At 35.3% G+C, this 23,326-nt stretch overlaps 2 protein-coding genes across 3 annotated transcripts; one reads left to right on the forward strand and one right to left on the reverse strand.

Annotated features, from left to right (window-relative positions):
- Positions 1–1,282: 1,282 nt before the first annotated feature.
- LOC105115590 (DNA-directed RNA polymerase 2B, chloroplastic/mitochondrial-like) lies at positions 1,283–13,946 on the forward strand. Of its 2 annotated transcripts, none has more exons than XM_011012522.1 (19): positions 1,283–2,410; positions 3,341–3,601; positions 3,690–3,823; positions 3,921–3,987; positions 4,238–4,296; positions 6,722–6,839; positions 7,005–7,118; positions 7,255–7,386; positions 7,468–7,884; positions 8,323–8,373; positions 8,628–8,698; positions 10,719–10,803; positions 11,010–11,159; positions 11,260–11,334; positions 11,473–11,562; positions 11,724–11,771; positions 12,137–12,251; positions 12,343–12,446; positions 12,844–13,946. In XM_011012522.1, exons 1-19 carry the CDS (start codon positions 1,481–1,483, stop codon positions 12,952–12,954), a joined length of 3,132 nt encoding a protein of 1,043 aa, XP_011010824.1. In that variant the 5' UTR covers positions 1,283–1,480; the 3' UTR covers positions 12,955–13,946. The 2 variants fall into 2 exon arrangements, with proteins under 2 accessions (XP_011010824.1, XP_011010825.1); XM_011012523.1 differs by having other exon boundaries at positions 3,380–3,601.
- Positions 13,947–14,658: 712 nt separating this feature from the next.
- On the reverse strand, positions 14,659–23,118 carry LOC105115591 (SMAD/FHA domain-containing protein). Its single transcript, XM_011012524.1, has 12 exons — positions 22,631–23,118; positions 22,464–22,549; positions 21,598–21,677; positions 19,246–19,301; positions 18,791–18,839; positions 18,245–18,391; positions 17,668–17,763; positions 17,102–17,215; positions 16,831–16,961; positions 16,332–16,570; positions 15,301–16,137; positions 14,659–15,184 (listed from the first exon to the last, which is right to left on the reverse strand). The coding sequence occupies exons 1-12, from the start codon at positions 22,975–22,977 to the stop codon at positions 15,135–15,137; spliced, it is 2,232 nt and encodes a 743-aa protein (XP_011010826.1). The 5' UTR covers positions 22,978–23,118; the 3' UTR covers positions 14,659–15,134.
- Between the last annotated feature and the right edge of the window lie 208 nt (positions 23,119–23,326).

Below are 23,326 nucleotides of genomic sequence, written 5' to 3' on the forward strand. Positions count from 1 at the left end.
TTTTTTTTAATTTTATTATTTTGCTTTTGGCTTTATTTAATTTTTTTTATCAAATATAATACTTTTTTTTTATTTTTTAATACTTTTTTTGATTTTTTTATTTTATCCCTTAATATTTTATTTCATTCATTTATTTTTCTAATTTAATCCTTCAACATTTTATTTTATTCATTTTTTTATTCAATTTTAGTCATTTTTTTTAATTACTTTTTTTTATCATTTTATTTTATTTTATGAGGTTATTCTAGGTTGTGGGTTAGTCAAAGTTAATTTGAATTGTTTAAGATTTTCTTTAATGTTATTTCCATGTCATCATTTGATATTAGACTGTTGGGTCTTGATTTTTTCTAATTTTTGTATGCTTTTTCTTTTTATTAGGTTATTTTGGGTAGCGATTTAGTCAAGTTAATCCGGAGTGACTTAAGTTTTTTCAATGTTTATTTATTTATTTATCTAATTTCAATTCTTTTTTCTAGATCATTTTTTAAAAATTAATTTTTTTATACTGATTTCATATCTTGAGTAGCGAGTTAGTTGAGTTAACTAGAATTGATTCAGGTTTTTTTATATATTTTTTTAAAATTTTGTTATTTGAGATTATATTATTGAGTTTTAAGTTTTGTAATTTTATAATTTTTTATTTTATAAATTATTCTAATTTTATATCCTACATGCTAATAAAAATAATTTAAGTTCATTCAGATCATCATTCCTGAAATTTCTATAAAATTTCATTCAACTTTTAGTTCTCAACCGAAAGTAATTCGATATTGGCCCAAATAGCTAGATACATGGGTCAAAATGGGTGACTATATTTTTTGTTTTTAGATTATTGTGGGTGTCCGGGTCAGCTTGCACGCACCACGACTAATCCCACGGGCCCTGAAGTTAACGACCATGTAAGCCTCTAGTGGCCATCATATGAGCAATCAAGGACTCGAACCTGAGATCACAGAAGGAGCAAACCCCTTGATCCCAAGTCTTTTACCACTTGGCCATCACTTAGATGGTTAAATGCGTGACTATATTGATATCACACAACGTTGAGAACTACTTTCCATATTACATTGTAAAATGATTGGTTTTTGTGGCTATTAAGTTTATTTTTACATTGGAAAAAAAATGATTTTTCAATTAAAAATAAAATAATTAACATTACTATTTAATTTATTTTTACAGATATTTTAATAATATATAAATTTAATTTTTATTTTAAATATAACAAATTATAAAAAATTATGAATTCAATGTAAATTACTGCGGAAATGAATTCAATGGACAAAAATAAACACGACGATTTAGCTAAAACCCCATTGAAGGTTCAAGCAGGGTTTAAGGCGGCCACTATACCATGCCCTTGCCTCCATGAATTCAATTATTTTCTCGAATTCCATCACCAATACATTTCAATTCATCTCCCAATCACTTCAATTCCATTTTTTTTTATCATTTCCTTGAAAATTCTTAACATAAAAATTTGATGTCCAGTGCCAACCCCCATATATTCTCTACCAAAAAAATTGATCCTTTGATTGCTTTTGATAAGAAAACCTCAATTCTATCCCTAATCAGTTCAAAACCATCCACAGTTATGTGGAGAAACGTTGCAAAACAAGCCATTTTGAAACCCCAATCAAAGTCTCTCAGTTTCCCATCATTTCCAAGAACTCACAGCTTTTTAGGAGCCCCTCAAGAACCCATCTTTTTTGAGAAATCCAAGTTCCATTCAGTTAATAACTCAAGTCCACAGCTGGGTTTTCGCCGAATTAGCGAAATATCAACCTATGAGGATTATATGGGAAAACCTAGTTTTGGTTTTTTGAGAAATGGTGATAGTAGTAATGGGAATCTGTGTAGTGGGTTTTGTCCAAGAGGATATGTGAGTGTAGCTGAGGCAGTGTCATCAACAGACGTTGAAGATAATGTTGTTGTTGATGAGGAATTGCAAGAATTGTTGCAAGAAACGAGGAAAGAAGAGGAGAAAGAGAAGGACTTCAGGAGGAGGAGGAGGCTACATTCTAACCGTGGAATGGGGTCAGGGAAGTATAAGGCCTTAAGGAGAAGACAAGTGAAGATTGAGGCTGAAGCATGGGAACAGGCAGCGAAAGAATATAAGGAACTTCTAAAGGATATGTGTGAGCATAAGTTGGCTCCTAATTTGCCATATATGAAGGGTTTGTTTCTTGGTTGGTTTGAGCCTTTGAGAGATGCAATTGCGAAAGAGCAGGAGTCGATTAGAAGAGGGAAGACCAGACCGGATTATGCTCTGTATTTTGATCTGTTACCAGCTGATATGATGTCTGTTATTACTATGCATAAGCTTACAGCAATGGTGATGATAGGTGGGGAACATGGATGTGCCAGAGTTGTGGCTGCTGCTTGTATGATTGGTGATGCAATTGAGCAGGAGGTAAGTGATTTTAACCTGTTTTATTTGCTTATTTTATGGTTGCTGTTTGATTTATAGACAGAGGTTAATGAGTGCCCGGATAAAAATATAGTAAGATGAGGGGAAACATAAAGGTCCTTAAAATTGCATTTAGACAGCCTTCATCTGAGGTGATGAACTTGGAAGAAAGGTGGAGTTACCATTAACAAAAATCAGCTATGGAACTTAGATTATGAAACCTCAGTAATGCCTGTAAAATTAGATTTTTCCATTACGTCTGTAAAATTTTGTGTGTCCAATGTTGAAGGAAGTTTTTTCTGAATTTCTTTTCCTACATATCTATAGTTTTCACCTTCAGCTTCATTTTATTCCGCATAAATTCAGGTTCCTGTGTTGTTTAATAGTTCAGTGAAGACATTAAATTTAGGCAGGGCATAGCAATGTAGTGTAATGTAACATCTTTTAGATACCAAGTTCTTACAACTTTGTCATTATACATTAAACTTTTCATGTCATGGGCCTTATTAAGCTGAATACTCTATTCCACTTTTCTTTATTGAGCTACACTTCAAATTCTGAATATGGTAGACCAATAAGAGTGAGATTTCAACTTCCCTTTGTTAGAACACATCTCATGTTAGGACACTCCATGTCACTATGGATTTGTACTATTGCATATCCCTGTTGGAGACAACAATTTTCTTTAGCGTTTCAATAGCAAGTTTTTGTTTGTGCCTTTGTTTAATAATTTTTTATAAGGTTTTTACCTAGTTTAGACTTTAAAGGCACATGTGACTCTTTACTCCAGTGTCTCCTCTGACTTTGGGAGTTCCTTTTTTTTTTTAAAAAATAAAAATAAAAAAGCTATACAATGCAGAAATATCTAGGAATGCCATTCTTAATCAATATATTGGACCCCCTAACTCTCCAGCCTTTTTATCTTTCTTTCGGCTGAGGGCTGAATCTGTGACTTTTTCTGTGATAAAACAGATTAGGATACACAATTTCTTGGAGAAAACAAAGAAGAAAAAGGAAAGCGCTGATAATAGCAAGAATAGTGTAGAAAGTGAATCCCCTGCTGTCATGAATGAAGAAGAGAAGCTAAGAAAAAAGGTTACTGATTTGATTAAAAAACAAAAGCTGCCGGCAGTGAGGAAGATTATGAAGGGGCACGATGATTCAAAATCATGGAGCACAGATGCTAAGGCCAAGGTTTGTGTGCTTGTAATCATAGGTGAAAGCTAATTTTCTTGAACTAATGTACCATATTCAAATTTGATTCTGTCCTTGCACTTTGCAGGTCGGCAGCCGTCTAATTGAATTGCTGTTAAAAACAGCTTATATACAGCCTCCTCCTGATCAGTTAGCTGATAGTCCACCTGATCTTCGACCTGCATTTGTACACACATTCAGAACTGTGTCATATGAAAATAAGTACGGAGCCCTTCTTTTGTCAACTCGATGAGCTCAATTTATTTATCTCCCTTGTAATTGCTTCAAACTGATGCACACATTGGCCTTTTCTTAACAGGAAGACTTCCAGAAAATATGGTGTAATTCAATGTGACTCGCTAGTCCTCAAAGGCCTTGAGCAAACTGTGAGTAACCTTGTTATATTTATTCTTTTAATGAAATCCAGTTTTCATATTTTATTGTCCTTTATAACATTGAACTTGCATGGGGTATGCCATCTATTTCAAAGCAGATAGGTAGTTTCCAGATTTTAGAGCTGAAACAAATATGATCTGCAGACAATTTCCTTGGTGCCTTTTAAGTCACAGAAGTTTTTCTTCTTTTTTTTTTTTTTTTTTAACAAGGAGCCATAAAAAGTGTTATTTCTCCAAACAGGATAGGCACATAGTGATTCCTTATATGCCAATGTTGGTGCCACCGCTTCGATGGAGAGGGTATGGTAACTTTTGATTTTATATTTACAGTTTTGCCATGTTTGTCTTGCTTTAATTTGATCTTTTCTAGTTGGATATAATTTCCAAGTTCCAAAATAATCACCTTGTTTCAGTTACTTCTGCTTGATGCCTGGAGTTGTTTTCAGTTTTTTTTGGGTCAAGTTAATCTCTTAAAATGGTGTGATTGATAAATTGATGGATTTCTAAAATTGAAGTCTGGAATTCGATTTTAAATTAGCATCCTAGCATATTTCACGGCCCTGCCTTTCCATTTCCTAAACCTTCGTTGGAAGAAGACTAATTGTCTTGCAAGTGTTTATTGAAATGGTGAATATGAGATATGAGACGGAAGAGTTTGTCTAGGATTCTCAAGATAATTGAGAGCACTGTTTTAAAACATTGATGAGCATTTACAAATTACTATCATGTTCAAGAAGGGAAAATTAACATTATTGCCATAGGCAGCAAATTTTAGAGATTGATATGGAATTCTTTACTGTAAATGTTTATTTATGTTAAAGGGAAATGTGTGCTTCCGGAAAAGAATGATTCGTAGTTAGATATAAAATATAGAAAAAGGAGAGGTACTATGTTTTCTACAAGGATTCTGTGGTGGATGATTCCAGTACAAGAAAAGTTACAGTGTCAAATTATTGTTTTTATGTGAAGTCAGATATGGAGTTAATTTAAGATTAGGATAGTACATGGAGAACTCAATTGAAGTGCTTTAGTTCAGGTGATGACTTGTAAATGGGCCATACATAGGAAAACATTATTTATTTCAAATGTGCCAGAAGGGCATGGAGACACCAGATGAATTCATGAGAGAAATGACACAGATGGATCTCTGCAGTCAAACTGAGTTGTTTGAACTTTGTTGTTTTCTGAGTTGGTTAGGATATGTTTTTCATGAAGTGTGGTTAAGTTTTTCTTGATGTAGGTTGATTTTTTTGTAAAACAAAATTGTAAGAAGAGAAAGATGAAGGAAGCTCCATGGATAAGGATAAGGGAAAAGCAGTGAGTAACCAGTTAAATCAGTAGATTACTTTCATTAAATATTATTGCGGAAACATGAGTGATGTGTTTACTTAATGATGGTCAATTTGTACTCAAGAGTGGTTTTTATTTAAATGTAATATGAGAAATTATTCTGATGACCTTGACTGTCAATATGCAACAATGGAGTGTTTTGATTTTTTGATGCGAGGAGTGTGTCAGTAATAGGTCAACATTGGGTTCATAGGAATAAATATCTTGATATTCTAAACTTTCTCCCTCCCTCCCTCCCTCCCTCCCTCTCAATATATGCACGCACGCTTGTGTGTATAAATAAGGCATCATGTCATTACATTTTGATTGGTGTCCATTTTATCCACTATCAAATGAATTATTCTTCTGATAAATGAGGATTTTACTGATCAAAAGCAACTGAAACAGGAGATGTCCTGATTAATAGTCACCAAAAGCAGAAGGAAAACTGAACTAGCTGAAAAACAACAAAGAAATTAATAGCTGATGTTAGCTACAGTAGTTCCAAAGTTGTCAAATCATGATCCATTTGGGTCTTCCATGAGGTTTCAGGTCCTTCTTTATTTTGAATCTGGACTGTACAGATTGAACAATAGACTTCAAAATATGAACTGCTGCTTATCTGCATTGTTGTGAATCATGTGATTTCTTGCTTTCCAAACCAAATAGATGTATGCACACCGATCAATATGCAACAGAATGGCCTGAAAATTCTTCCATGCAAACTTTTTGGCCCACCAGAATTCTTTATCTTGATCACCAGTCACCATTTAGCCTGGTAATCACATAAGGAAAGAACCATTTGCCAAACATTCTTGGTTTATATGACAGGAAATGAATAGGTGATCAATCCTCATTGGAAAAAGTACACATTGCTTTGGAATATGAAGAGGCCTCTAGAGCAGCTTGTGCCATTCAGCCGGTTGCCTTGAAATCTGATAAGATCCCTAGCACTTTTGGTTGTATCCATTAGGAGTGGAATCCAGGAAGAACTGTCAATCAACAAAAAGCAAAGATAAATTATACCAGATATTGCACTCTGAATAAATTCCATTTGATTAGATTGAGCATCAGGCCAAAACCATCGCTGGAGGCACATAAGCATAGTCCCTACTATAATTAATTTTAGATCCTCCTATACAAATCTGGAAGATGCAAATGTTTCTTACAGGTTCCTCACACACGTTACTTCAATCTGGATGTTTTTGATTTGGTGGATGGATTCTGGTTCTCATGTAGTTATTGCAACTCTTAACACCACTATTGCTTCTAGTAATAAATCAGGACCTTGCATTTAAGTAGCATTTTTGAGTTGGATGCACTTACATTGCATAATATCTTGTGATATTTAACTCTCTTTTACTTCTGTCAACCATAACCTTCATGCCCTTTGCAGTTATGATAAAGGTGCACACCTGTTCTTACCATCCTATGTCATGCGGATACATGGTGCTAAACAGCAACGTGAAGCAGTTAAGAGGACACCTAAGAAGCAGCTACAGCTAGTTTATGAGGTCCGTACATATTAGATGCATTGCATGGTTACTGCTGCATATTGTGTTGTTTGAACAAAATCTTATATGGTACTAACATGTGAAAACTGAGAATCATGTATGTGCTTTCACATGTATGTAGATTTTTCCAGAAGCTAATCTTTTTTGTTTGAACGAATTTTCCAGGCCCTGGATACATTAGGAAATACCAAATGGAGGGTAAATAAGAGAGTACTTAGTGTTGTTGATAGAATATGGAATAATGGAGGTCGTCTTGCTGATTTGGTAGACCGCAGTGATGTGAGTATCTTTTCTAATTTTGCTCCTAGTAACTCCAGTTTTTTTAGAAACTCTTTTACTTTTTCTGTGTTCTAATAGTTGATTATGATTTTTGTAGCAACTAGAAAACCTTTCTCATTTAATGGCTTCATTTCAGGTTCCTTTACCTGAGAAGCCAGAAACAGAAGATGAAGCACTGCTAAAGAAGTGGAAGTGGAAAGTCAAAAGTGTGAACAAAGAGAACAGGGAAAGACATTCACGGCGTTGCGACACAGAACTTAAAATTGCTGTAAAATTCCTTTTACTTTATTTTAGATAGTAAACTTTCAATTTCCTTGGGGTTTATGTCAATGTTCTTAATGGGCTCCAGGTAGCTCGGAAGATGAAAAATGAAGAAGGTTTCTATTATCCACACAATCTTGACTTTCGTGGCCGTGCCTACCCCATGCACCCATATTTAAACCATCTCGGCTCAGATCTGTGCCGGGGGATTTTGGAGTTTGCAGAGGGACGCCCTCTTGGAAAGTCAGGCTTACGCTGGCTGAAGATACACCTTGCAAATCTGTTTGCTTGTGGTGTAGACAAGTTATCCCATGAGGGACGAATAGCTTTTACTGAGAATCACCTTGATGATATATTTGATTCTGCGGACAAACCACTTGAAGGAAAGCGTTGGTGGGTGCACGCAGAAGATCCATTTCAGTGCTTGGCTGTGTGCATTAACCTCACCGAGGCTTTGAGAAGCTCCTCTCCAGAAACATGCCTTTCACATATTCCTATTCATCAGGTATATCTTATCAATGTCATTGCTTTGTGCTCATATGAACTTCTTGTAGACATTTTTTAGAAGGATTATAAAGCATCCTACTCAGTTGAGCAAAGTTTTACTGAAATTATAGGGAATGGATTGAGAGAAGTGGAGGTATTAGTAAGATGAATGGAAAAAGGAGAGTCAAGATTCTTTTTTATTGTACCTTGCTCCAATTGCTTTTGGAAAATGAATGAAATGATAAGCTTAGGTGGCTTCTATTGGCACTATTGCTAAAAAAAGTCAAACTATGTGGGACAATCAACTTAAATACTAATGCCAGACTGTTCTCTTTATTTTCCCTGGGCTTATGCTTGCTCTTCTGGCCTAGGAATTTATTTTAATCTGATATTTCTGTATTTTTTCGTAACTGTACTGCCGTCTGAGGTACCCCTTCCCTGTTATGGTTCTCTGTAGGATGGTTCCTGCAATGGTCTGCAACACTATGCTGCACTTGGAAGAGACAAGGTAGTGTCCCTAACTTGAATTGGAAGTTGGTATTAAGTTTTACTTTTTTATATGATTACTGATGATATTCAAAACCTGATACCCGCAATCTGCTTGTCTGATTTTCATATGCTGATGCCAATACTTGTTGAATTCAAGTTGCCTTTTTATGCAAACTTTCTTTTTTTGAACTTTGTTTTTGTTTTTGGAAAAAAAATGCGTGTGATTATACTTTGAACCCCCCTGTGTTGTTAAATCATTGGAGTCTTGAACAGTTGGGAGCAGCTGCTGTTAATCTAGTTGCTGGAGAGAAGCCCACAGATGTCTACTCAGGAATAGCTGCTAGGTAAGTGGTTTTCTCATGATATTGTTGAAAAGATTGGAACTCAGATGTGCTTTTGTTGAAGCAAATCAATGGAGATGGTGGTTTTCTACTGCACTGATTTAAAGATTAGATCTAAAACTTGAAAATCCAGAGATTTGAAAAACTAAAAAACCTATGATGAAAATTATGGCAACTCTTGGGTAGTTAGCTTAATTAAGGGATTCCTGACACGACTGAAAGATTGATGTCTTCTCCCAAGTGCAGGAGTGTCGAAGTAATAAATAACCCGGCAAGACCGGGGTCGAACCACAAGGAGGTTAATTGTACAAATTATAAAAAAAAATTATAAAACAACAATAACAACAACAACAATGCCAAGCATTTGTTGTACCAAGTGTTATACAACATAAATCAAGATTAGTCATTTAACAAGCAAAGTATTAAAGAGTGAACAAGATAGCAAATATAAAACATGTTAGTATCAAACATTAAAGTCCATATTAAGTTTACATTATACTTATTCTTACACCATTAGTGTAACCTTTTCACCTTGACATAATTAACTTAGCTAGACATAATGAAAGAAAGCAAAATAGATAAACAAAATAAGAACATAAAAGTTAACTAAGTAAAGGAAAGGAAATGAAAGGCATAAACTTAATATTAATGAAAACAAAGCATAAAAAATACAAAGAGAGAAAGGAAGAGCATGATCTTGATCTGAACACCAAGATGCCTAAATGCATGGCAAATGCCTCCTTTTATAGGCCAAAAATGGGAACTATTGATTTGATGACTAATTGATAAGTGGGTGACCAACTTTTGACTTGGTGACAATCCTTATCTTCTCTTGTCTGCCCAAAACGTCATTGATAACGTCAAAACTGGAGCCAGTTGCAAACATGAAAGTTGTAGGCAATTGTCTCAGCTTTCTTGTGTAAAAACTTCAGCTCATTTGGACTTCTAGAACTCCAGATATGGCCAAAATACCGAACAGTGCTCGGGCTGGAAGACAGATTCGGGCTTCTTTGTTGTTGCTATAATTTGGACTTGATAATGGCCTTTTTAGATCTTGGGCTCCATATGAAAGTTGTAGGCCTATGTCTTACCTTTCCATCCATATAAATTGGACCTAAATCTGAGATATATAGCTCCAGATATGACCCATTTACCGAACAGTGTTCCGGTTTGGATTGCACCGACATCTCTTTTCTAAGTTTGGCCATCTCTTTATCCTTGCAATTTAAGTTCTTCAAGTCATCAATCAATCCTTTCATTTATGTGATAGGCCTGCATTAAAAATAGACATTTACCATAAATTAAAGGTATCTTATATTATTAAATATATTATTATAAAACATGCTTTGGTTAAGGAGTTATTGATACTTCACGTGCAAAATGATGATATAAAACCATGATAAAAATGCACTTTTAAGTACTAATCAATTCCCTTTTTAATTCTGAAGTTCCAAATCACAAGAAGACATAATCTGAATTTTAGACTTCTGACCAACTCTTGAGAGGACAGCCACGAATCTGATCTTTGGAATATAAGCCAAAATGCCTCCTAATTAGGAGCTTTTTTTGCAACACACCAGCATGTATTGATTCGATTAAATTCTGCAATAAGCATTATTGTCTAAAAGCCTAAGAGTATGGAAGCATTACAATCTCAAAGCCAAAGAAGAATGTATTTCACTAGCTGAGTTTTCTGGCTTTCTTGGAAATGTAGGTATATGTAATTAAGAAGTAACATCCAATCAAAGATCAATATTTCTGTTCAAATAAGGAACTCCTAATTTGTTTCAATTCAATCAAAGAAAAACTTCAATCAGCTAAGTGCTTATTTTATGGCCTATGACCAGATCGAAGTGAAATTTCTGTGGTATCCATTGGATGTGTTTGGCTGGAGCCAAATTTGTATAGCCTTTACAAGAATCTTTCTTTTTACATCCTCTCTTTGTGATCACGAATTGCTGGTTGTGAAGCAAGCAGATATCTGCAAAAAAGAACGTGATGAATGTGAACTTTTGTAATGCAGAGTACTTGACATCATGCGGAGGGATGCACAGGAAGATCCACAAGTTTTTCCTGACGCTTTGCGTGCAAGAATATTAATCAATCAGGTTTTCTCCAAGCTTTCATTCTCGATTATAGTGGTCCTGTCACCAAGGGATGGCTTGGTTACAACTGGGTCAAAACTGTACCATGTCAAAACTGTACCATGCTTTCCTTTTTTTTTTCCCCTCCATCTCATTCAAAGAATAGGGTGAGCTTTTCATAGAGGGTAGTTCTTATGCTTTCGAACTAATAGTAATTTGACATAATCTAGGTGGATAGGAAATTGGTGAAGCAGACAGTGATGACATCTGTGTATGGTGTGACTTACATTGGTGCTAGAGACCAAATCGAAAGGAGGTTAAAGGAACGTGGTCTCACAGACAATTCAGAGATCTTTGGTTGTTCTTGCTATGCTGCAAAGGTGTGAAATGAGCATCCTGACAAGGAGGATTGATAATTCCTTAGACTCACTCTTTCATAAAACAGGTCACTGACAATATTTTATTTTATTGCTTTATCAGGTGACCTTAACTGCCTTAGGAGAGATGTTTGAAGCTGCACGAAGTATCATGAACTGGCTTGGGGAATGTGCAAAGGTGATTCTGTCTCATCTATTTATTTGTTTTTTCCTTTGTATTGATTTTTTTTGTTGTTGTTTCTATACTATCAACTGACATTCTGTTTACCTTTTTTCTTTTTGTTGTCCATGACTGTTGACTGTTTAACATGACCAGATTATTGCATCTGAAAATGAGCCAGTGCGATGGACAACTCCACTAGGACTTCCTGTTGTACAACCTTACCGTAAATTAGGGAAGCATGTTGTGAGTTCTATAACATTTGCAGAAGCATAGTAGATCATTAATTGTACTTACTGGACAAAACAAAAAGTAAAGAAAAGAAATTGATTGGCATTTTGTTACGTTCATGTTGATAGAAATGGCATTTTGAATTCTCTTATCTTCCTTTCATACAATTGTTGCAGATCAAAACCTCCCTACAGTTTTTAACACTACAAAAGGAAACTGACACGGTAATGTTTCTTTTTTCTGCTGTAGTTAATAGAGATTCCATATTATTTATTGTGGCTTGTGAGTCTCTGCTAGGATGTTGATAGCGCATCTAATTGTGAAAGATCTGAAATAACCTGTTTTTATGGCTGAAAATATTGTTCAAGGATCATAGTTATCTTACATTGGTACATTCTGTAAACTGTTTCCTAATATTCTGAATTTCTGGTAGACTTTAGCAGGTGCCTAAGTTTTTTGTCCCGCTAAATTTTCCTGCTTTTGTTTTTTTAGTTTGGTCTGGACTAATCAAAATACTAAAAGAAAAGGAAAAAATGTTGAACCTTCCGGGTCTTGGATCTAAAATTTGGTGGTTCTTTTACTGTTACAGGTTATGGTCAAACGACAGAGAACAGCTTTCCCACCAAATTTTGTTCATTCCCTTGATGGTTCTCATATGATGATGACTGCAGTTGCCTGCAAAAGGGCAGGCTTAAAATTTGCAGGTTTTTTTTCACTTGTAACTGGATTTTGTCTTAAATGTTGTCCTATTCCTAGTTTTGATTTCTTATTACTGTATATGGCATTCCATTACAGGAGTTCACGATTCATATTGGACACATGCATGTGATGTGGATGAAATGAACAGGATATTGAGGGAAAAGTTTGTTGAACTCTATGAAACACCTATATTAAAAAATGTAAGTATTAGCACTGCAATATTGCTCTACAAACTGGAAAGATAAATGGCCCATCCATTGCCTAGCATCATTATGTATTTGTACAAGGGAAAAGCCCCCCAATACAATATTTTTGAAGTTTTTTTGGTAGAGCTGACAAGAGGCAAGTTAATTTTCTTACACTTTAATCGATTGTGATTGTCTTGGTGTGAAGAAAAGGATGAAGAGATATATGGCATCATGTTTAAATAAACAACACTTGCTGCCGTTAATTAAAGCATCCTTTATAATTTGCTCTCAACCGCAGTTTTGACTGTGTTTTGGGATAAAAAGATGCCTATAATTTCTACTTGGACGCGCACTTCAAATAACTGTGTTGTGTCAAATCCATCATTTATACCTTCTGTTTTGTATGCAGTTGTTGGAGAGCTTTGAAAAGTCCTTTCCTACACTGTCTTTTCCGCCTTTGCCTGAATGGGGAGACTTTGAGTTGAGGCAAGTGTTGGAATCACCTTATTTCTTCAACTGATTCAGTGGAACGGGTCCTCTCTTTGCTACACTAACATGACACCAATCTTTAATGGGTGTCACTCACTCTTTGTTTCTTGTCAAGCATGATTATGGAAAGGCGTGATCTAATGAAAACTTCCTGCAAGAGACTAGCCTCACTTTTGTATATAATATCTTGAAAGAGATCATCAAGCATTGGAGATCTTCGATCAGTCTCTTTTCCATTGACTCAGCTCTGAATGCTGTTGTATAGCAAGCACAGATATTTTGTGGTGGGTATAGGCTTCTCTGGGGTTCTTGCATTGAACAAAGGGTGAATGAAGAGATAGCAAGATTATAGGGGCTCAGGACAAGGTGGCTTCATTGATTTTTGAGAATGATGCAGAGCTTCGTGATTTTGAAACGTCCTTCGACTCCAGGAATGGAGAGAGAGTATGAGGGCCCATGGTTATGTGCTACGAAATGCTGGATGCATATGTTTCTGCCTTGACGGATTGGCATGTTATTATACCGCCATTGATCCTTGTCGCCCACACTGAAAATGTAATGTGAATAATCATATTATTGTAGTTTCTATGTAATGGTTGGCAACTTGGGATGAAAGGTTTTTTTGACCAGCGAAAAACAGGCCTTCGGGTGTACAGAAATGAAGCGGAGGCACAAGAAATATTTCAACAAAAAAACCAGGGTGGTTTTGTGAACTACCATTTGATGCTAAACTACCCCTAAAGTTCATTTGGTGAAAGTTAGTCAATTTATGATTCAAATGAAATCTAACTCTCCACTAGCATCATCTTTTAGTTTTTGTTGTGAAGGTAATTCCATGGTGGGGCAGTTTTCAATATTTCCTTTCCTTTTTTCTTTTTTTTTTTAATTCGTTTTTAACTGGTTTCTTGGCACTAGAAACCCTTCTGATGAAGGCATGGTTGTAGTTTTAATTTTTGTATTTACATGCTAGATAATTGACCTCGTCGAAGGTTGAATTAAAAAATATTTGATCTTGAGGGAGCTATTCAAACTTTGTGGTGTGATTATGTATCAATAATTATTTTATAAAAAGCATAATAATTTAAATTAGCATAACCCTTGTTTTTATTAATCTATTTTTATCAACTAAAAAAATAGTTTTTTTTTTCTTAATGTACTTCATTTAAAAAAAATAAAAGGCAATTAGAATAAAATCCAAAATACTCTTATCCATCCAAAATAAAAATAAAACCGGTCTTTATTTAATTAAAACCTCTTTATCATATTAATATGATTTATTTTGAAAAAAAAGTTCTTAATAAAAATGTTTATTTTTTGGGATGAACAAAATAACTTTTAAATAAAAATTAAAATTTTATAAACTTAGATTGCAACATGTTTTCTTGTGATCCCTCTCTTTTATTTTCTTTCTATTATAATTTAAAACTTTATTTGATGGAATTAGATCACAAGAATTCAATTAAAAAAAAGGCATGATAAAAAAAGGATAATGATCGATCAAACCAACCTTAGCTTTTTAAGTATATTTAATAATAATAAATAAATAAATAATGTAGTTCGTTTATAATTTGTCTTTATTTTAATTTTAATCCATTTTTTTTAATTGGAACCAATAAAAAAACCTAACATGTTCCCCTTGATATCTTTACATGTCAAGAGTGGAACCAATAAAAAAACACTGCCTTTAATTATAAGTATTCAATTATTTAAATTGATAAACTGCTTTTAATTTCTATTTGATCAATGCTCTGTAACACCAGGAGACTAGTTGATTTTTTTCTTCTGAGAACTCGTTACAAAGTTTTGCAGCCAGTAATACAAACTGTTGTCCTTTAACTGCTATACATGATTGTGCTAAAGTGCCTGTATCAGCCAAAAATTTGACCAATCACAACATTTCATATCTCCATTTAGAAATGGAATCCAAAGGTCATCTCCGTCCTTGGATGCCTTGAAAACTTGAAGCACCAAATCACAATGAATGGCCTTCAGCCACCAGTGTCCGTGTGTTTTAAAAATGGCCTTCAAGTTCAAGCATAAATTTTGAGGCACGCCATAAACTATGAGAGGACGGATTCGTACATCACGAAAGACCAAGGGGCTAAGTCTGCGTCAGTCTCTCAGTACATTTATGACTCTGGTAGCTTTCCTATGAACCATTTCTCTGAGAAGGTGGTGAGCTCAAACAGAGTAAACTACTAGAATATCAGTTCAGTATCCATAACGATCATTTAGAGAGGTTCGTCCATCACCTGATTGGCCTGCATGAGGTATAGAAGTTATAAGACGAGGAGAATACCGAACTTTCAATGCATGTTAAATGTGAATCAAGGCACCGGTTTTACAACCAAATTCAAGGTTTTCAGAGAGCTTTTACCTTCAGGTGGCACCCAGGTTTCATAATCTGGGTTGCTATTGAGAAATGAGGGTTTCTCTGGGCCCAGCACTCTTTTCTGCCTTTTCTTTTCCTTGCCACGTTGATTTGTGCCTGATATCTCTTGGCTTTGATGATTTCCTTCTTCATCTTCTGCATGGTATCCTCTTTTATGTTTCAATAACAGTGCAACAGCATCTTCTGCCAAGAACTCTTCTCCCGCAGATGATGATGTCAACTGTTCAGGAGCTTCATTATCATTAGCTCCAGGTCCCTCAACTCCCTTCCGTTTCCTTATTATCAGACCAGGAGCAGCACTTTCAATCTCTGAATCCACGTTAACCTCTGCACCATCAACATTACTCAAGATTTTCTGTCTATCTTTATAATCCACAAACTGATCAGACTCATCCATGACCAGCACCTCTTCTTGTTGGGTCTCCTTCATTTTCCTTTTGTCTATGGCACCTAGCCATTGGGGTTTTACAACAGTATAAACAGTAGGCTTACCATCAGGTGCATCAATGACATTTTTGTCAGTTTCTGCTGCATCAGTCGATACCATTTCAGCAACCACAGCATCTTCAGCTTTCTGTTTCTGAATGGAGACATTGGTCGGTTTTCCCAATGCACTACTTTTCTGTGGTTCTGTGGGTGGTTGGCTTTTGGTGGCAGAAACAGGCACCTCTGCTTTGTCAGGTTTCATAACCTGCACTTTTGAATCCCTTTTCCGAGCAGCATCTCCTGATGGGTCAGCAATCTTTAATAGGAACATGGTCCTGTCTAGTTCAGATTGTAGAGAGGATAGTTCCTTTTCGAGTTGCATGGTTTTATCCAGAACTGGCAAGAAAATTAAGAAATAAGCAACTAATGCAGCAATGATGGAATGTTTGTCAAGCAATTGCCAATCACACGCACACAACATGGGACACAGCAGTAGCACTGACAGGCAAGGGAAACAAAACTATATAGAGGAAAAAATGTTTCTCAAGCATATAATATGGCATAAATATAAGTAATTTATATCACACTACCTAGCTGAGACGATAACCCTGACATATAGGTATCAAGTGCATCTCCAGCTCCATTCTCAACTACAGTTTCTGATGCCATTTTATTCTTCTCGATCAAAAGCACTTCTTTTTTGTCTTCCATTTGTTTCATTATAGCATCTCTCTTGTCAAGAAGGGTATCAGCAGTTTCAACCGATAGATTTTCACCAGCTTTTTGCACTGATGTTTTCTTTGTACGGTCATAGAATTCATCATCATCACTAAATGAAGTAATAAGCATTAGTTATACAATTTGCATGATCATGGTTTCTACAGGAAAAAAAAAAAGAAAAAAAAAAAAGATGACTGGATGACCAATCATGCAAAATCATTACTCTAGTCTATAAAATATCAGGCCATGAGAATAGCTCACAAACAGTAACTCAGTAGTGTAAATAAATCATAGTATGCCATTTTTATTTTCTTATTTGATGAAAGTTCCAAGTTTTTGGTTTGGAGAGAATTCTGCAAGATAATGTACCTTGAAAAATCCTGATCATCTTCTGCTGTTCCTTTTCCTTTACCACGAGATATCCTTCCAGAACGTGCCCCAATACTTTCCCGGATACTTTCATTAAGAGTCTCTTCCAAGTTTTCCAGTTCTTCCATTATCTGACACAAGATATGAGAGAATATAATGTAAAGGTGGGGAGAAATTCAGAAGAGATTTTGCTTTCTATCATAAGAAAGTGTAATCACACAACATGTAGGGAGAAAAGACCAGCTTACATTTATCTGCATAGATTTTTTACCTGTGTCATTCTTTGTTCATTGCGTGCAATCTGAGTTTGCTGACCTTGTGTTAATCCACCTTGTGCAATGTCTTTAGCACGAATGGCATCTATTTCCTTCTTCATATGAGCAATCTACAGCCAGAATTCAGTTGAATAAGCAAAATGAGCACTAAAATTAACATGAGGAATGGGGGAGAGGCAGAGCTTCTACATATTCAAAAGAATGTAAGAAAATGCAACAAAAACAGTTAACATACAAAAATGAAGTTTTCACTTCAATCAATATAGCATGCACCAATATAGCATATAAACCATTTAGATTTAGCACTTCTAATACCACAAAAATTGAAAGGCAGGTCAACTAAAAGAAACAAAAAGGAAAGGGGTCATCTTAAAAATAGTACTTCAAGTGGTCTCAAGGTAACAAGATGAACATTTTAAAAGAAGCTGGAAATAAATCTTAAGGAGATTTAAAAAATGGTGGATACAGATTAGTCTCATGTTCAAGGTATGCAAATCATCATTATATCAGACGTTAAATATCTAGAATGAGGATCTCGGAGTGCAAAATGAAAACCACTTACCTTTTCTGTTCGTTTTATCACTTTATCACGGGTTTTCTCTTGCTTCTCTGTAAGCTGTCCTTTGTAGGTTTGCCATGTTACTTCATCACAATCATCCTAGATATCCAATAAGACAAACAGAGAAGATGATCGTCAGCTTTCAACTATAGAGCAAAAGAGTAATTTAGGATTTATGGAAAAAAAATTGGTAAAGGAAGGTAAATTTGACAGAAGTACATATGTTAGTCTTCAAGTTCCTAGTTGAGACAGAAACAAGTTCATAATGAATTAACCTTTTTCTTTTTTGGATTACTAAAAATGCATGAATTCTGTATAAGCATGAAACAAGGAGGTAAGAATGACAGTGTACACAGCTATAAACAAACACTACTGTTGTCCAGCGCACATACTTCATATTGAACAAATAATAGTTTAAGCAATCCTCCTCACATAAAAGGGCACACAAACATAATCTCATATTACTATATTTTTTGCAAAGCAGCTTATGGAAAAGTGTTGGCAGCAGAAAAGTTGTAAAAAGTCCACAACAACAATTCTCGCAAGATTACATCCAGAAAAAATATTGAGTGACACTAACCTCAACTTCTTGAATAGCATCTTCTCCCATACCCCATGAGATACCATCAGCAAGAGAAGCTTCCAACCTTGCTCGTTCAAGTGAGGCTTCCTGATCTTGCATCTCTTGACGGATCTTAGCATTTCTAAGAATTTTCCTGTCAGCTTCCTACAACACGTGATACATTAAAACAATTGATGCATCCCTGCTGTTTAAGCAAGATAACATAACTGGCTGAACAGGCTACTAACAAATCTATGCTAGAGATATATAGAACTACATCGACAACAGAGGTATACCTGTGACATAAAATTATATTCATTTAATCTTACAAACTAAAAAGTCTTAGCATTGTTTATTCTTTTAAACCTGGTGAACCAGCATACAAGTCAACACCACATGAACAATTTATTGAACATTTTTAACATAAGGTGATACGTGCAATGTGTTAGGTGGTCCTTGAAAAGAAGAAACAAACAAGAAGTAATGTCCAAGCACACAAAATCTCAGACATTAATCAAGCACTTATTATGTGTGTGTGTGTGTATATAGCGACAGCAATCTTACTGGTGGCATCAAGTCAGGTGGTCCTTGAAAAATATACAATCGGGATGAACTGTGCAAGGAAAGAACAGGTAAAAATCAGAAATATGCGAGGACAATAATGTAGAAACAGCAACATTCATCCCTAATTCATGCCTTTCTAAACATAACACTCTCATAATATAAGACCAAAAGCAAGACAGATCAAAACAATCTCAGTATGTATAGGACAAGGAATATGTGAAACAAAGCTTGTTAAAGGCTTTGACCATGAATCCAAGTTACAGTCTTTGGCCAATGGCCCCTTATGCATTATCTATTGTGGCTTAACATCACAAGTTACAGTGATGTTAAGTTATGCAGGCAATGATGCCAGGTGATAACAATAAAAAAAGAGTGTTGAACTAAACTAATGCTATAGGCATGAAAGATACGGAAGAATGGGACAAGTCAAGGAATCAAGTATGAAAGTTACTCACTGTCCAAATCGAATAACATCACCAACATGTAAGGCCACATAAACACGCTTCTCCACCTGATAAACAGAAAGGGAAAAGCAGTTAAGAATGCAACAAAAAACCATCTCCCATTGTAAGGGAAAAAACAATTAAGAAAAAGAGGAAAAAACACTGACGAAAAAGACAAACCAGTAGCACATCATTAAATACAAACCTACTCTACAGAAACTGTAAGGGAAAAACCACTTGAGAAAAAGAGGAAAAAACACTGACAAAAAAGACAAACCAGTAGCACATCATTAAAAAACAAACCTAGTGTACAGAAACTTTTTCAGTGGCAAATTTCAAACAAAGAAGCCACCATAACACTGTCTCACCCCTTTACCACCTGAGAGCAAGGCTTTCTTCTACCAGATAATCAGCTAATAAATATTCATGTTACCGCCCCCCGCCCCCCGGTTCCACAGTAAAGCTTCAGATAAAATCAAAACTACAGAAAATCTTCCCTATGTTATAATATGAGATTAAATTCATTTAACAAAATGCTAAATTGAGGAAAGTTGAAAACCATAAATTTTGCTAGTTTGGCTGATGATAAACCAGAGCTACTTCTTTCATTTGTGTCAACAGCATGAATAGACTCAATGCTGGCTTGGAATTAATTGCACATAGATATTTGATGACATGGTCGATTAGATGGATGATGGTGAGTCCAATTAGACTCAGATTTTCCTATCAAGGAAGGATTTTTTCCTCTGGAAGATTCTAGATCTGATCAGACATGACAAGAAAAAATTCTTCTGACTGCAAGACAGTGTTAACATGGAAAAAATGTTGGTTGGCTGCTATTAATGTTTGCTTGAGAGTGTTTGGTATTGCAGTAGTTGTTGTGGTTGTGGTTTAAAAAAATATATGTTTGGTTAAAACTATAGTTGAAATTGAGGTTGAACAAAAAGTAGTTTAATATGTTTGATTAAAAATGCTTTTGAAATTGAGATTATAAAATAATTTAAAAAATATATATATTAATATTTATGGTTTTTAATTTAAATATTGTAGATTTAACTGTTGCTATTACATCATCAAATAAATAATACTTTATATAAAATATTTTTAATTGTTCTATTCAACTATTTACAATTCCATCATATATGAAATCCATCCGATAAGAACTACAGTTTTCATAAATTTCTTAAGAGTGAAATAATATCAAGTAAAATATAATTAGGAACAACATTGCGATTGCAATCAAATTCTACAAATGCTACGTCATCAAGCGATCTCCGTCTTATTTATGTAGTGTCATTGAATAATGTTTAACACTAGTTTTTCGAATAAAACACAATTAAAAATAAAAAAATATTTTTTTTTATTTTGTTGGGTTAGACCCGGTTCAATGCATTTTTAGCTTTGAACCGGACTGGTCCGGCTCCATGAACAGTGGAGCATGCTCCAGTGTTCAATGAAGAAAACCCATGAACAGTGCAGCATGGCTCCACTGTTCACGGGTTTTCACAGCACAAGAAGCAGCAAAGTGCTGCTTCTTGTAAACCTGTGGCACAGCCACAGTTGCTGTGGGCCCTACCAATACATAAATTACTTCTGGAGTATTACCAAACAATAATATTTGTGGCTGCGGGGGAGCCTCCCCCGTAGCCACAATACTGAACAACATCTTAGTGTCAGGATCTGTCTCCAATAAGGCACTAGTTTTTAGGTTATCCAATGTAGTTGATTAATGCAGTGTATTTCATATTTGTTAGGATTTCTTTTGTTTTAGTAATTAATGTAATCAGATTCCCAATTACAATATATTTTCTGCCTCTTGAAAATAGATTGTGATTGTACAAATTGGAGAGGCTAGCATTTATTTTGTACCATATAACCTTTAGCAACTATAAAATCAATTAATTCCTGGAAAGTTTCTCTAAACAATCATTTTAGTTCGCTTTTCTTTTAATTTCTTACTTAGGATCCAGGACATTTTCTGTTGACATGAACCAGACCTCATGTCCAATTTAAAGCGCATTACATTTCCACCAAGTTGCTTAACTTGGATCTACCTGTCCTTTTGCTTTGTGCTTATATTTTAGTCTTTGATGATTTCCTTGGCATCAATAAGTTTACATGGAATAGAACACGTCCCACATACCCAATCAGATACTCCTTTAGTTCAGAAATATCATTCAAACAAACCATAAATTGAAGGCATCAGTGTAAAAAAATGACTTATAAAGCCGGGTATATATTAGATAATGTGTAACGAACCACACACTGCAAATTCCATTGACAATATCAATGTATCACTTACACCAGACCTTCAAGTAATGCATATATTTTAAATATAGGAAGCATAACATAAATAATGCTTACCTGACTCTTGTTAACAAAGGTGCCATGAGTGCTGCCAAGATCATAAAGATATGCATCTCCATTTCTTTTGAACTGGAGAACTAGCAAAGAGAAGCAACTTGTTATATAATGACCCTGACATCTACAATGAAGGAAACTTTCGACAACTCTATGTTTGAAGTCCCAATGAATGAGAGTTTCTACCCATCCATCGATGAACAAGTTCTATGATATGGAAAGCTGGAGATAATAACTGACATTACACCACTACAAACAAAAAGAAAATTAATATAATTCAGCGAGAAAATAAGCTTCACAAATGTTGTGCATGTTTTGGATGCAAAATAATCCGCATATGTAATCTTATGTCAAACAACAATGCACTTGGCTGGAAGGAAAAAAAACTACTACTAGGAAGATATTTATCATACTTTTACGATAGCAATCTCCCAAGAAAAAGCATAACGACTACAATCACCAAGCAGCTTGCTGCTATGGGAATGGGAAATTAGCAGCAGGTTGTTAAAAAAACAGCAAGTTACTACTGCATTCAGCTAGGGTGAAACACGAGTCTACATGCTAGAAAAGTGGAGGAGGTTAGCTAAATACCAACAGAAACAGAAAAGTTCCTGTTAGCAACCAAGTTCACGACTTTTTTCTGTCTGATCTTGACATTTGTGGAACAGTCAGATGTTTCAAAAGTACTAACCCCGAAAAAATAGCACATGCTTCAATACACATAATCACAATTTTTAGCACGATTTCAATTAATGCCTGGATCGAAACTGATTACAAAATTGATCTGAATCATTTACTTCGTTAACTAACTAAATTTCATCAAACAATTCTCAACATCCAGAATTAGAGAGAGATAGCACAGCAAGTACCGGCATGGAAGCGAGAGATGGTAGGGTGCTCGAGAATGAAATCGCAGAGCTCCACGCGGCCAAACATGTAAGCCCCTTTCTCACAACTGAACAAAAGAAGGCCATTAACACTGCATTTAGTTAAAAACAATTAGAACAAAAAAAAAGAAAACCAGAACAAGACTTACACTTCAAATTGGTCGATAATGGAGCCATCTTTGAGAATCTCGAGGGAGAATTTATGGCAAGGTGGCCCACTCCATTCAGGAATTGTGTACGGAACTAACGGATCCTTTGATTTTGTTTTCTCTTGCTCTGTAGAAGTTTCTGGTGGGGTGGGAATAGGGTTTGTGGGAGGTGGTGGGGCCATGGAGGGTTTTGCAGCTGTTGTTGTTGAGGAGATTTTCTGTGGTTCGTCGACAACTGAAGTTTTAGATTCGGGTTCGGATTCGGGTTCTGTGGTGGAAGCAGCTTCGGTTGAGGTGGTGGGATGGGGGTTTCTTGGAGGAGGAGGGCCCATGGTGGTGGATGTCATTGTTAGTGGCTTCGGCAGTTCGCAGAGAGGAAATTGAGTGAAAGGTGCCAGGAGGAGGAAGGAGTGTTTTTACTTTTTACGGGTTCTGGAAATGGAAACAGTAAGCTTGGCGGGGCGGGTCAAGGTTTGTCTCTATCAACTTGGCGTGTGGGCTTCTCATTGATTTTTGGGGCAATAAGCTGTCTTTAAGTGCTAAATTTAATTTAAAAGTGTTTTTTTTAATATATTAAAATAATAATTTTTTAAAATTTATTTTTTATATTACACATATTAAAACGGTCTAAAAACATTAATTTAAAAAAAAAATTAAAATTTTTAATAGCATGATTAGTATACAATATCAAATATG

The sequence above is a fragment of the Populus euphratica genome, unplaced genomic scaffold (assembly GCF_000495115.2).
Source record: "Populus euphratica unplaced genomic scaffold, PopEup_1.0 scaffold717.1, whole genome shotgun sequence".
NCBI lineage: Eukaryota > Viridiplantae > Streptophyta > Magnoliopsida > Malpighiales > Salicaceae > Populus > Populus euphratica.

What these genes read in the sequence shown, in the direction of transcription:
- LOC105115590 (XM_011012522.1), top strand. Translation starts at nt 1,481, where the DNA reads ATGTCCAGTGCCAACCCCCATATATTCTCTACCAAAAAAATTGATCCT. An exon ending in ACTGTGTCATATGAAAATAA is followed by an intron (nt 3,824 to 3,920) that starts GTACGGAGCCCT and finishes TTTTCTTAACAG; the next exon opens with GAAGACTTCCAGAAAATATG. An exon ending in ACACAGAACTTAAAATTGCT is followed by an intron (nt 7,387 to 7,467) that starts GTAAAATTCCTT and finishes AATGGGCTCCAG; the next exon opens with GTAGCTCGGAAGATGAAAAA.
- LOC105115591 (XM_011012524.1), bottom strand. Translation starts at nt 22,977, where the DNA reads ATGACATCCACCACCATGGGCCCTCCTCCTCCAAGAAACCCCCATCCC. An exon ending in CCTTTGTTAACAAGAGTCAG is followed by an intron (nt 19,302 to 21,597) that starts GTAAGCATTATT and finishes TCTGTTTATCAG; the next exon opens with GTGGAGAAGCGTGTTTATGT. An exon ending in ATGAACAAAGAATGACACAG is followed by an intron (nt 16,962 to 17,101) that starts GTAAAAAATCTA and finishes ATCTTGTGTCAG; the next exon opens with ATAATGGAAGAACTGGAAAA.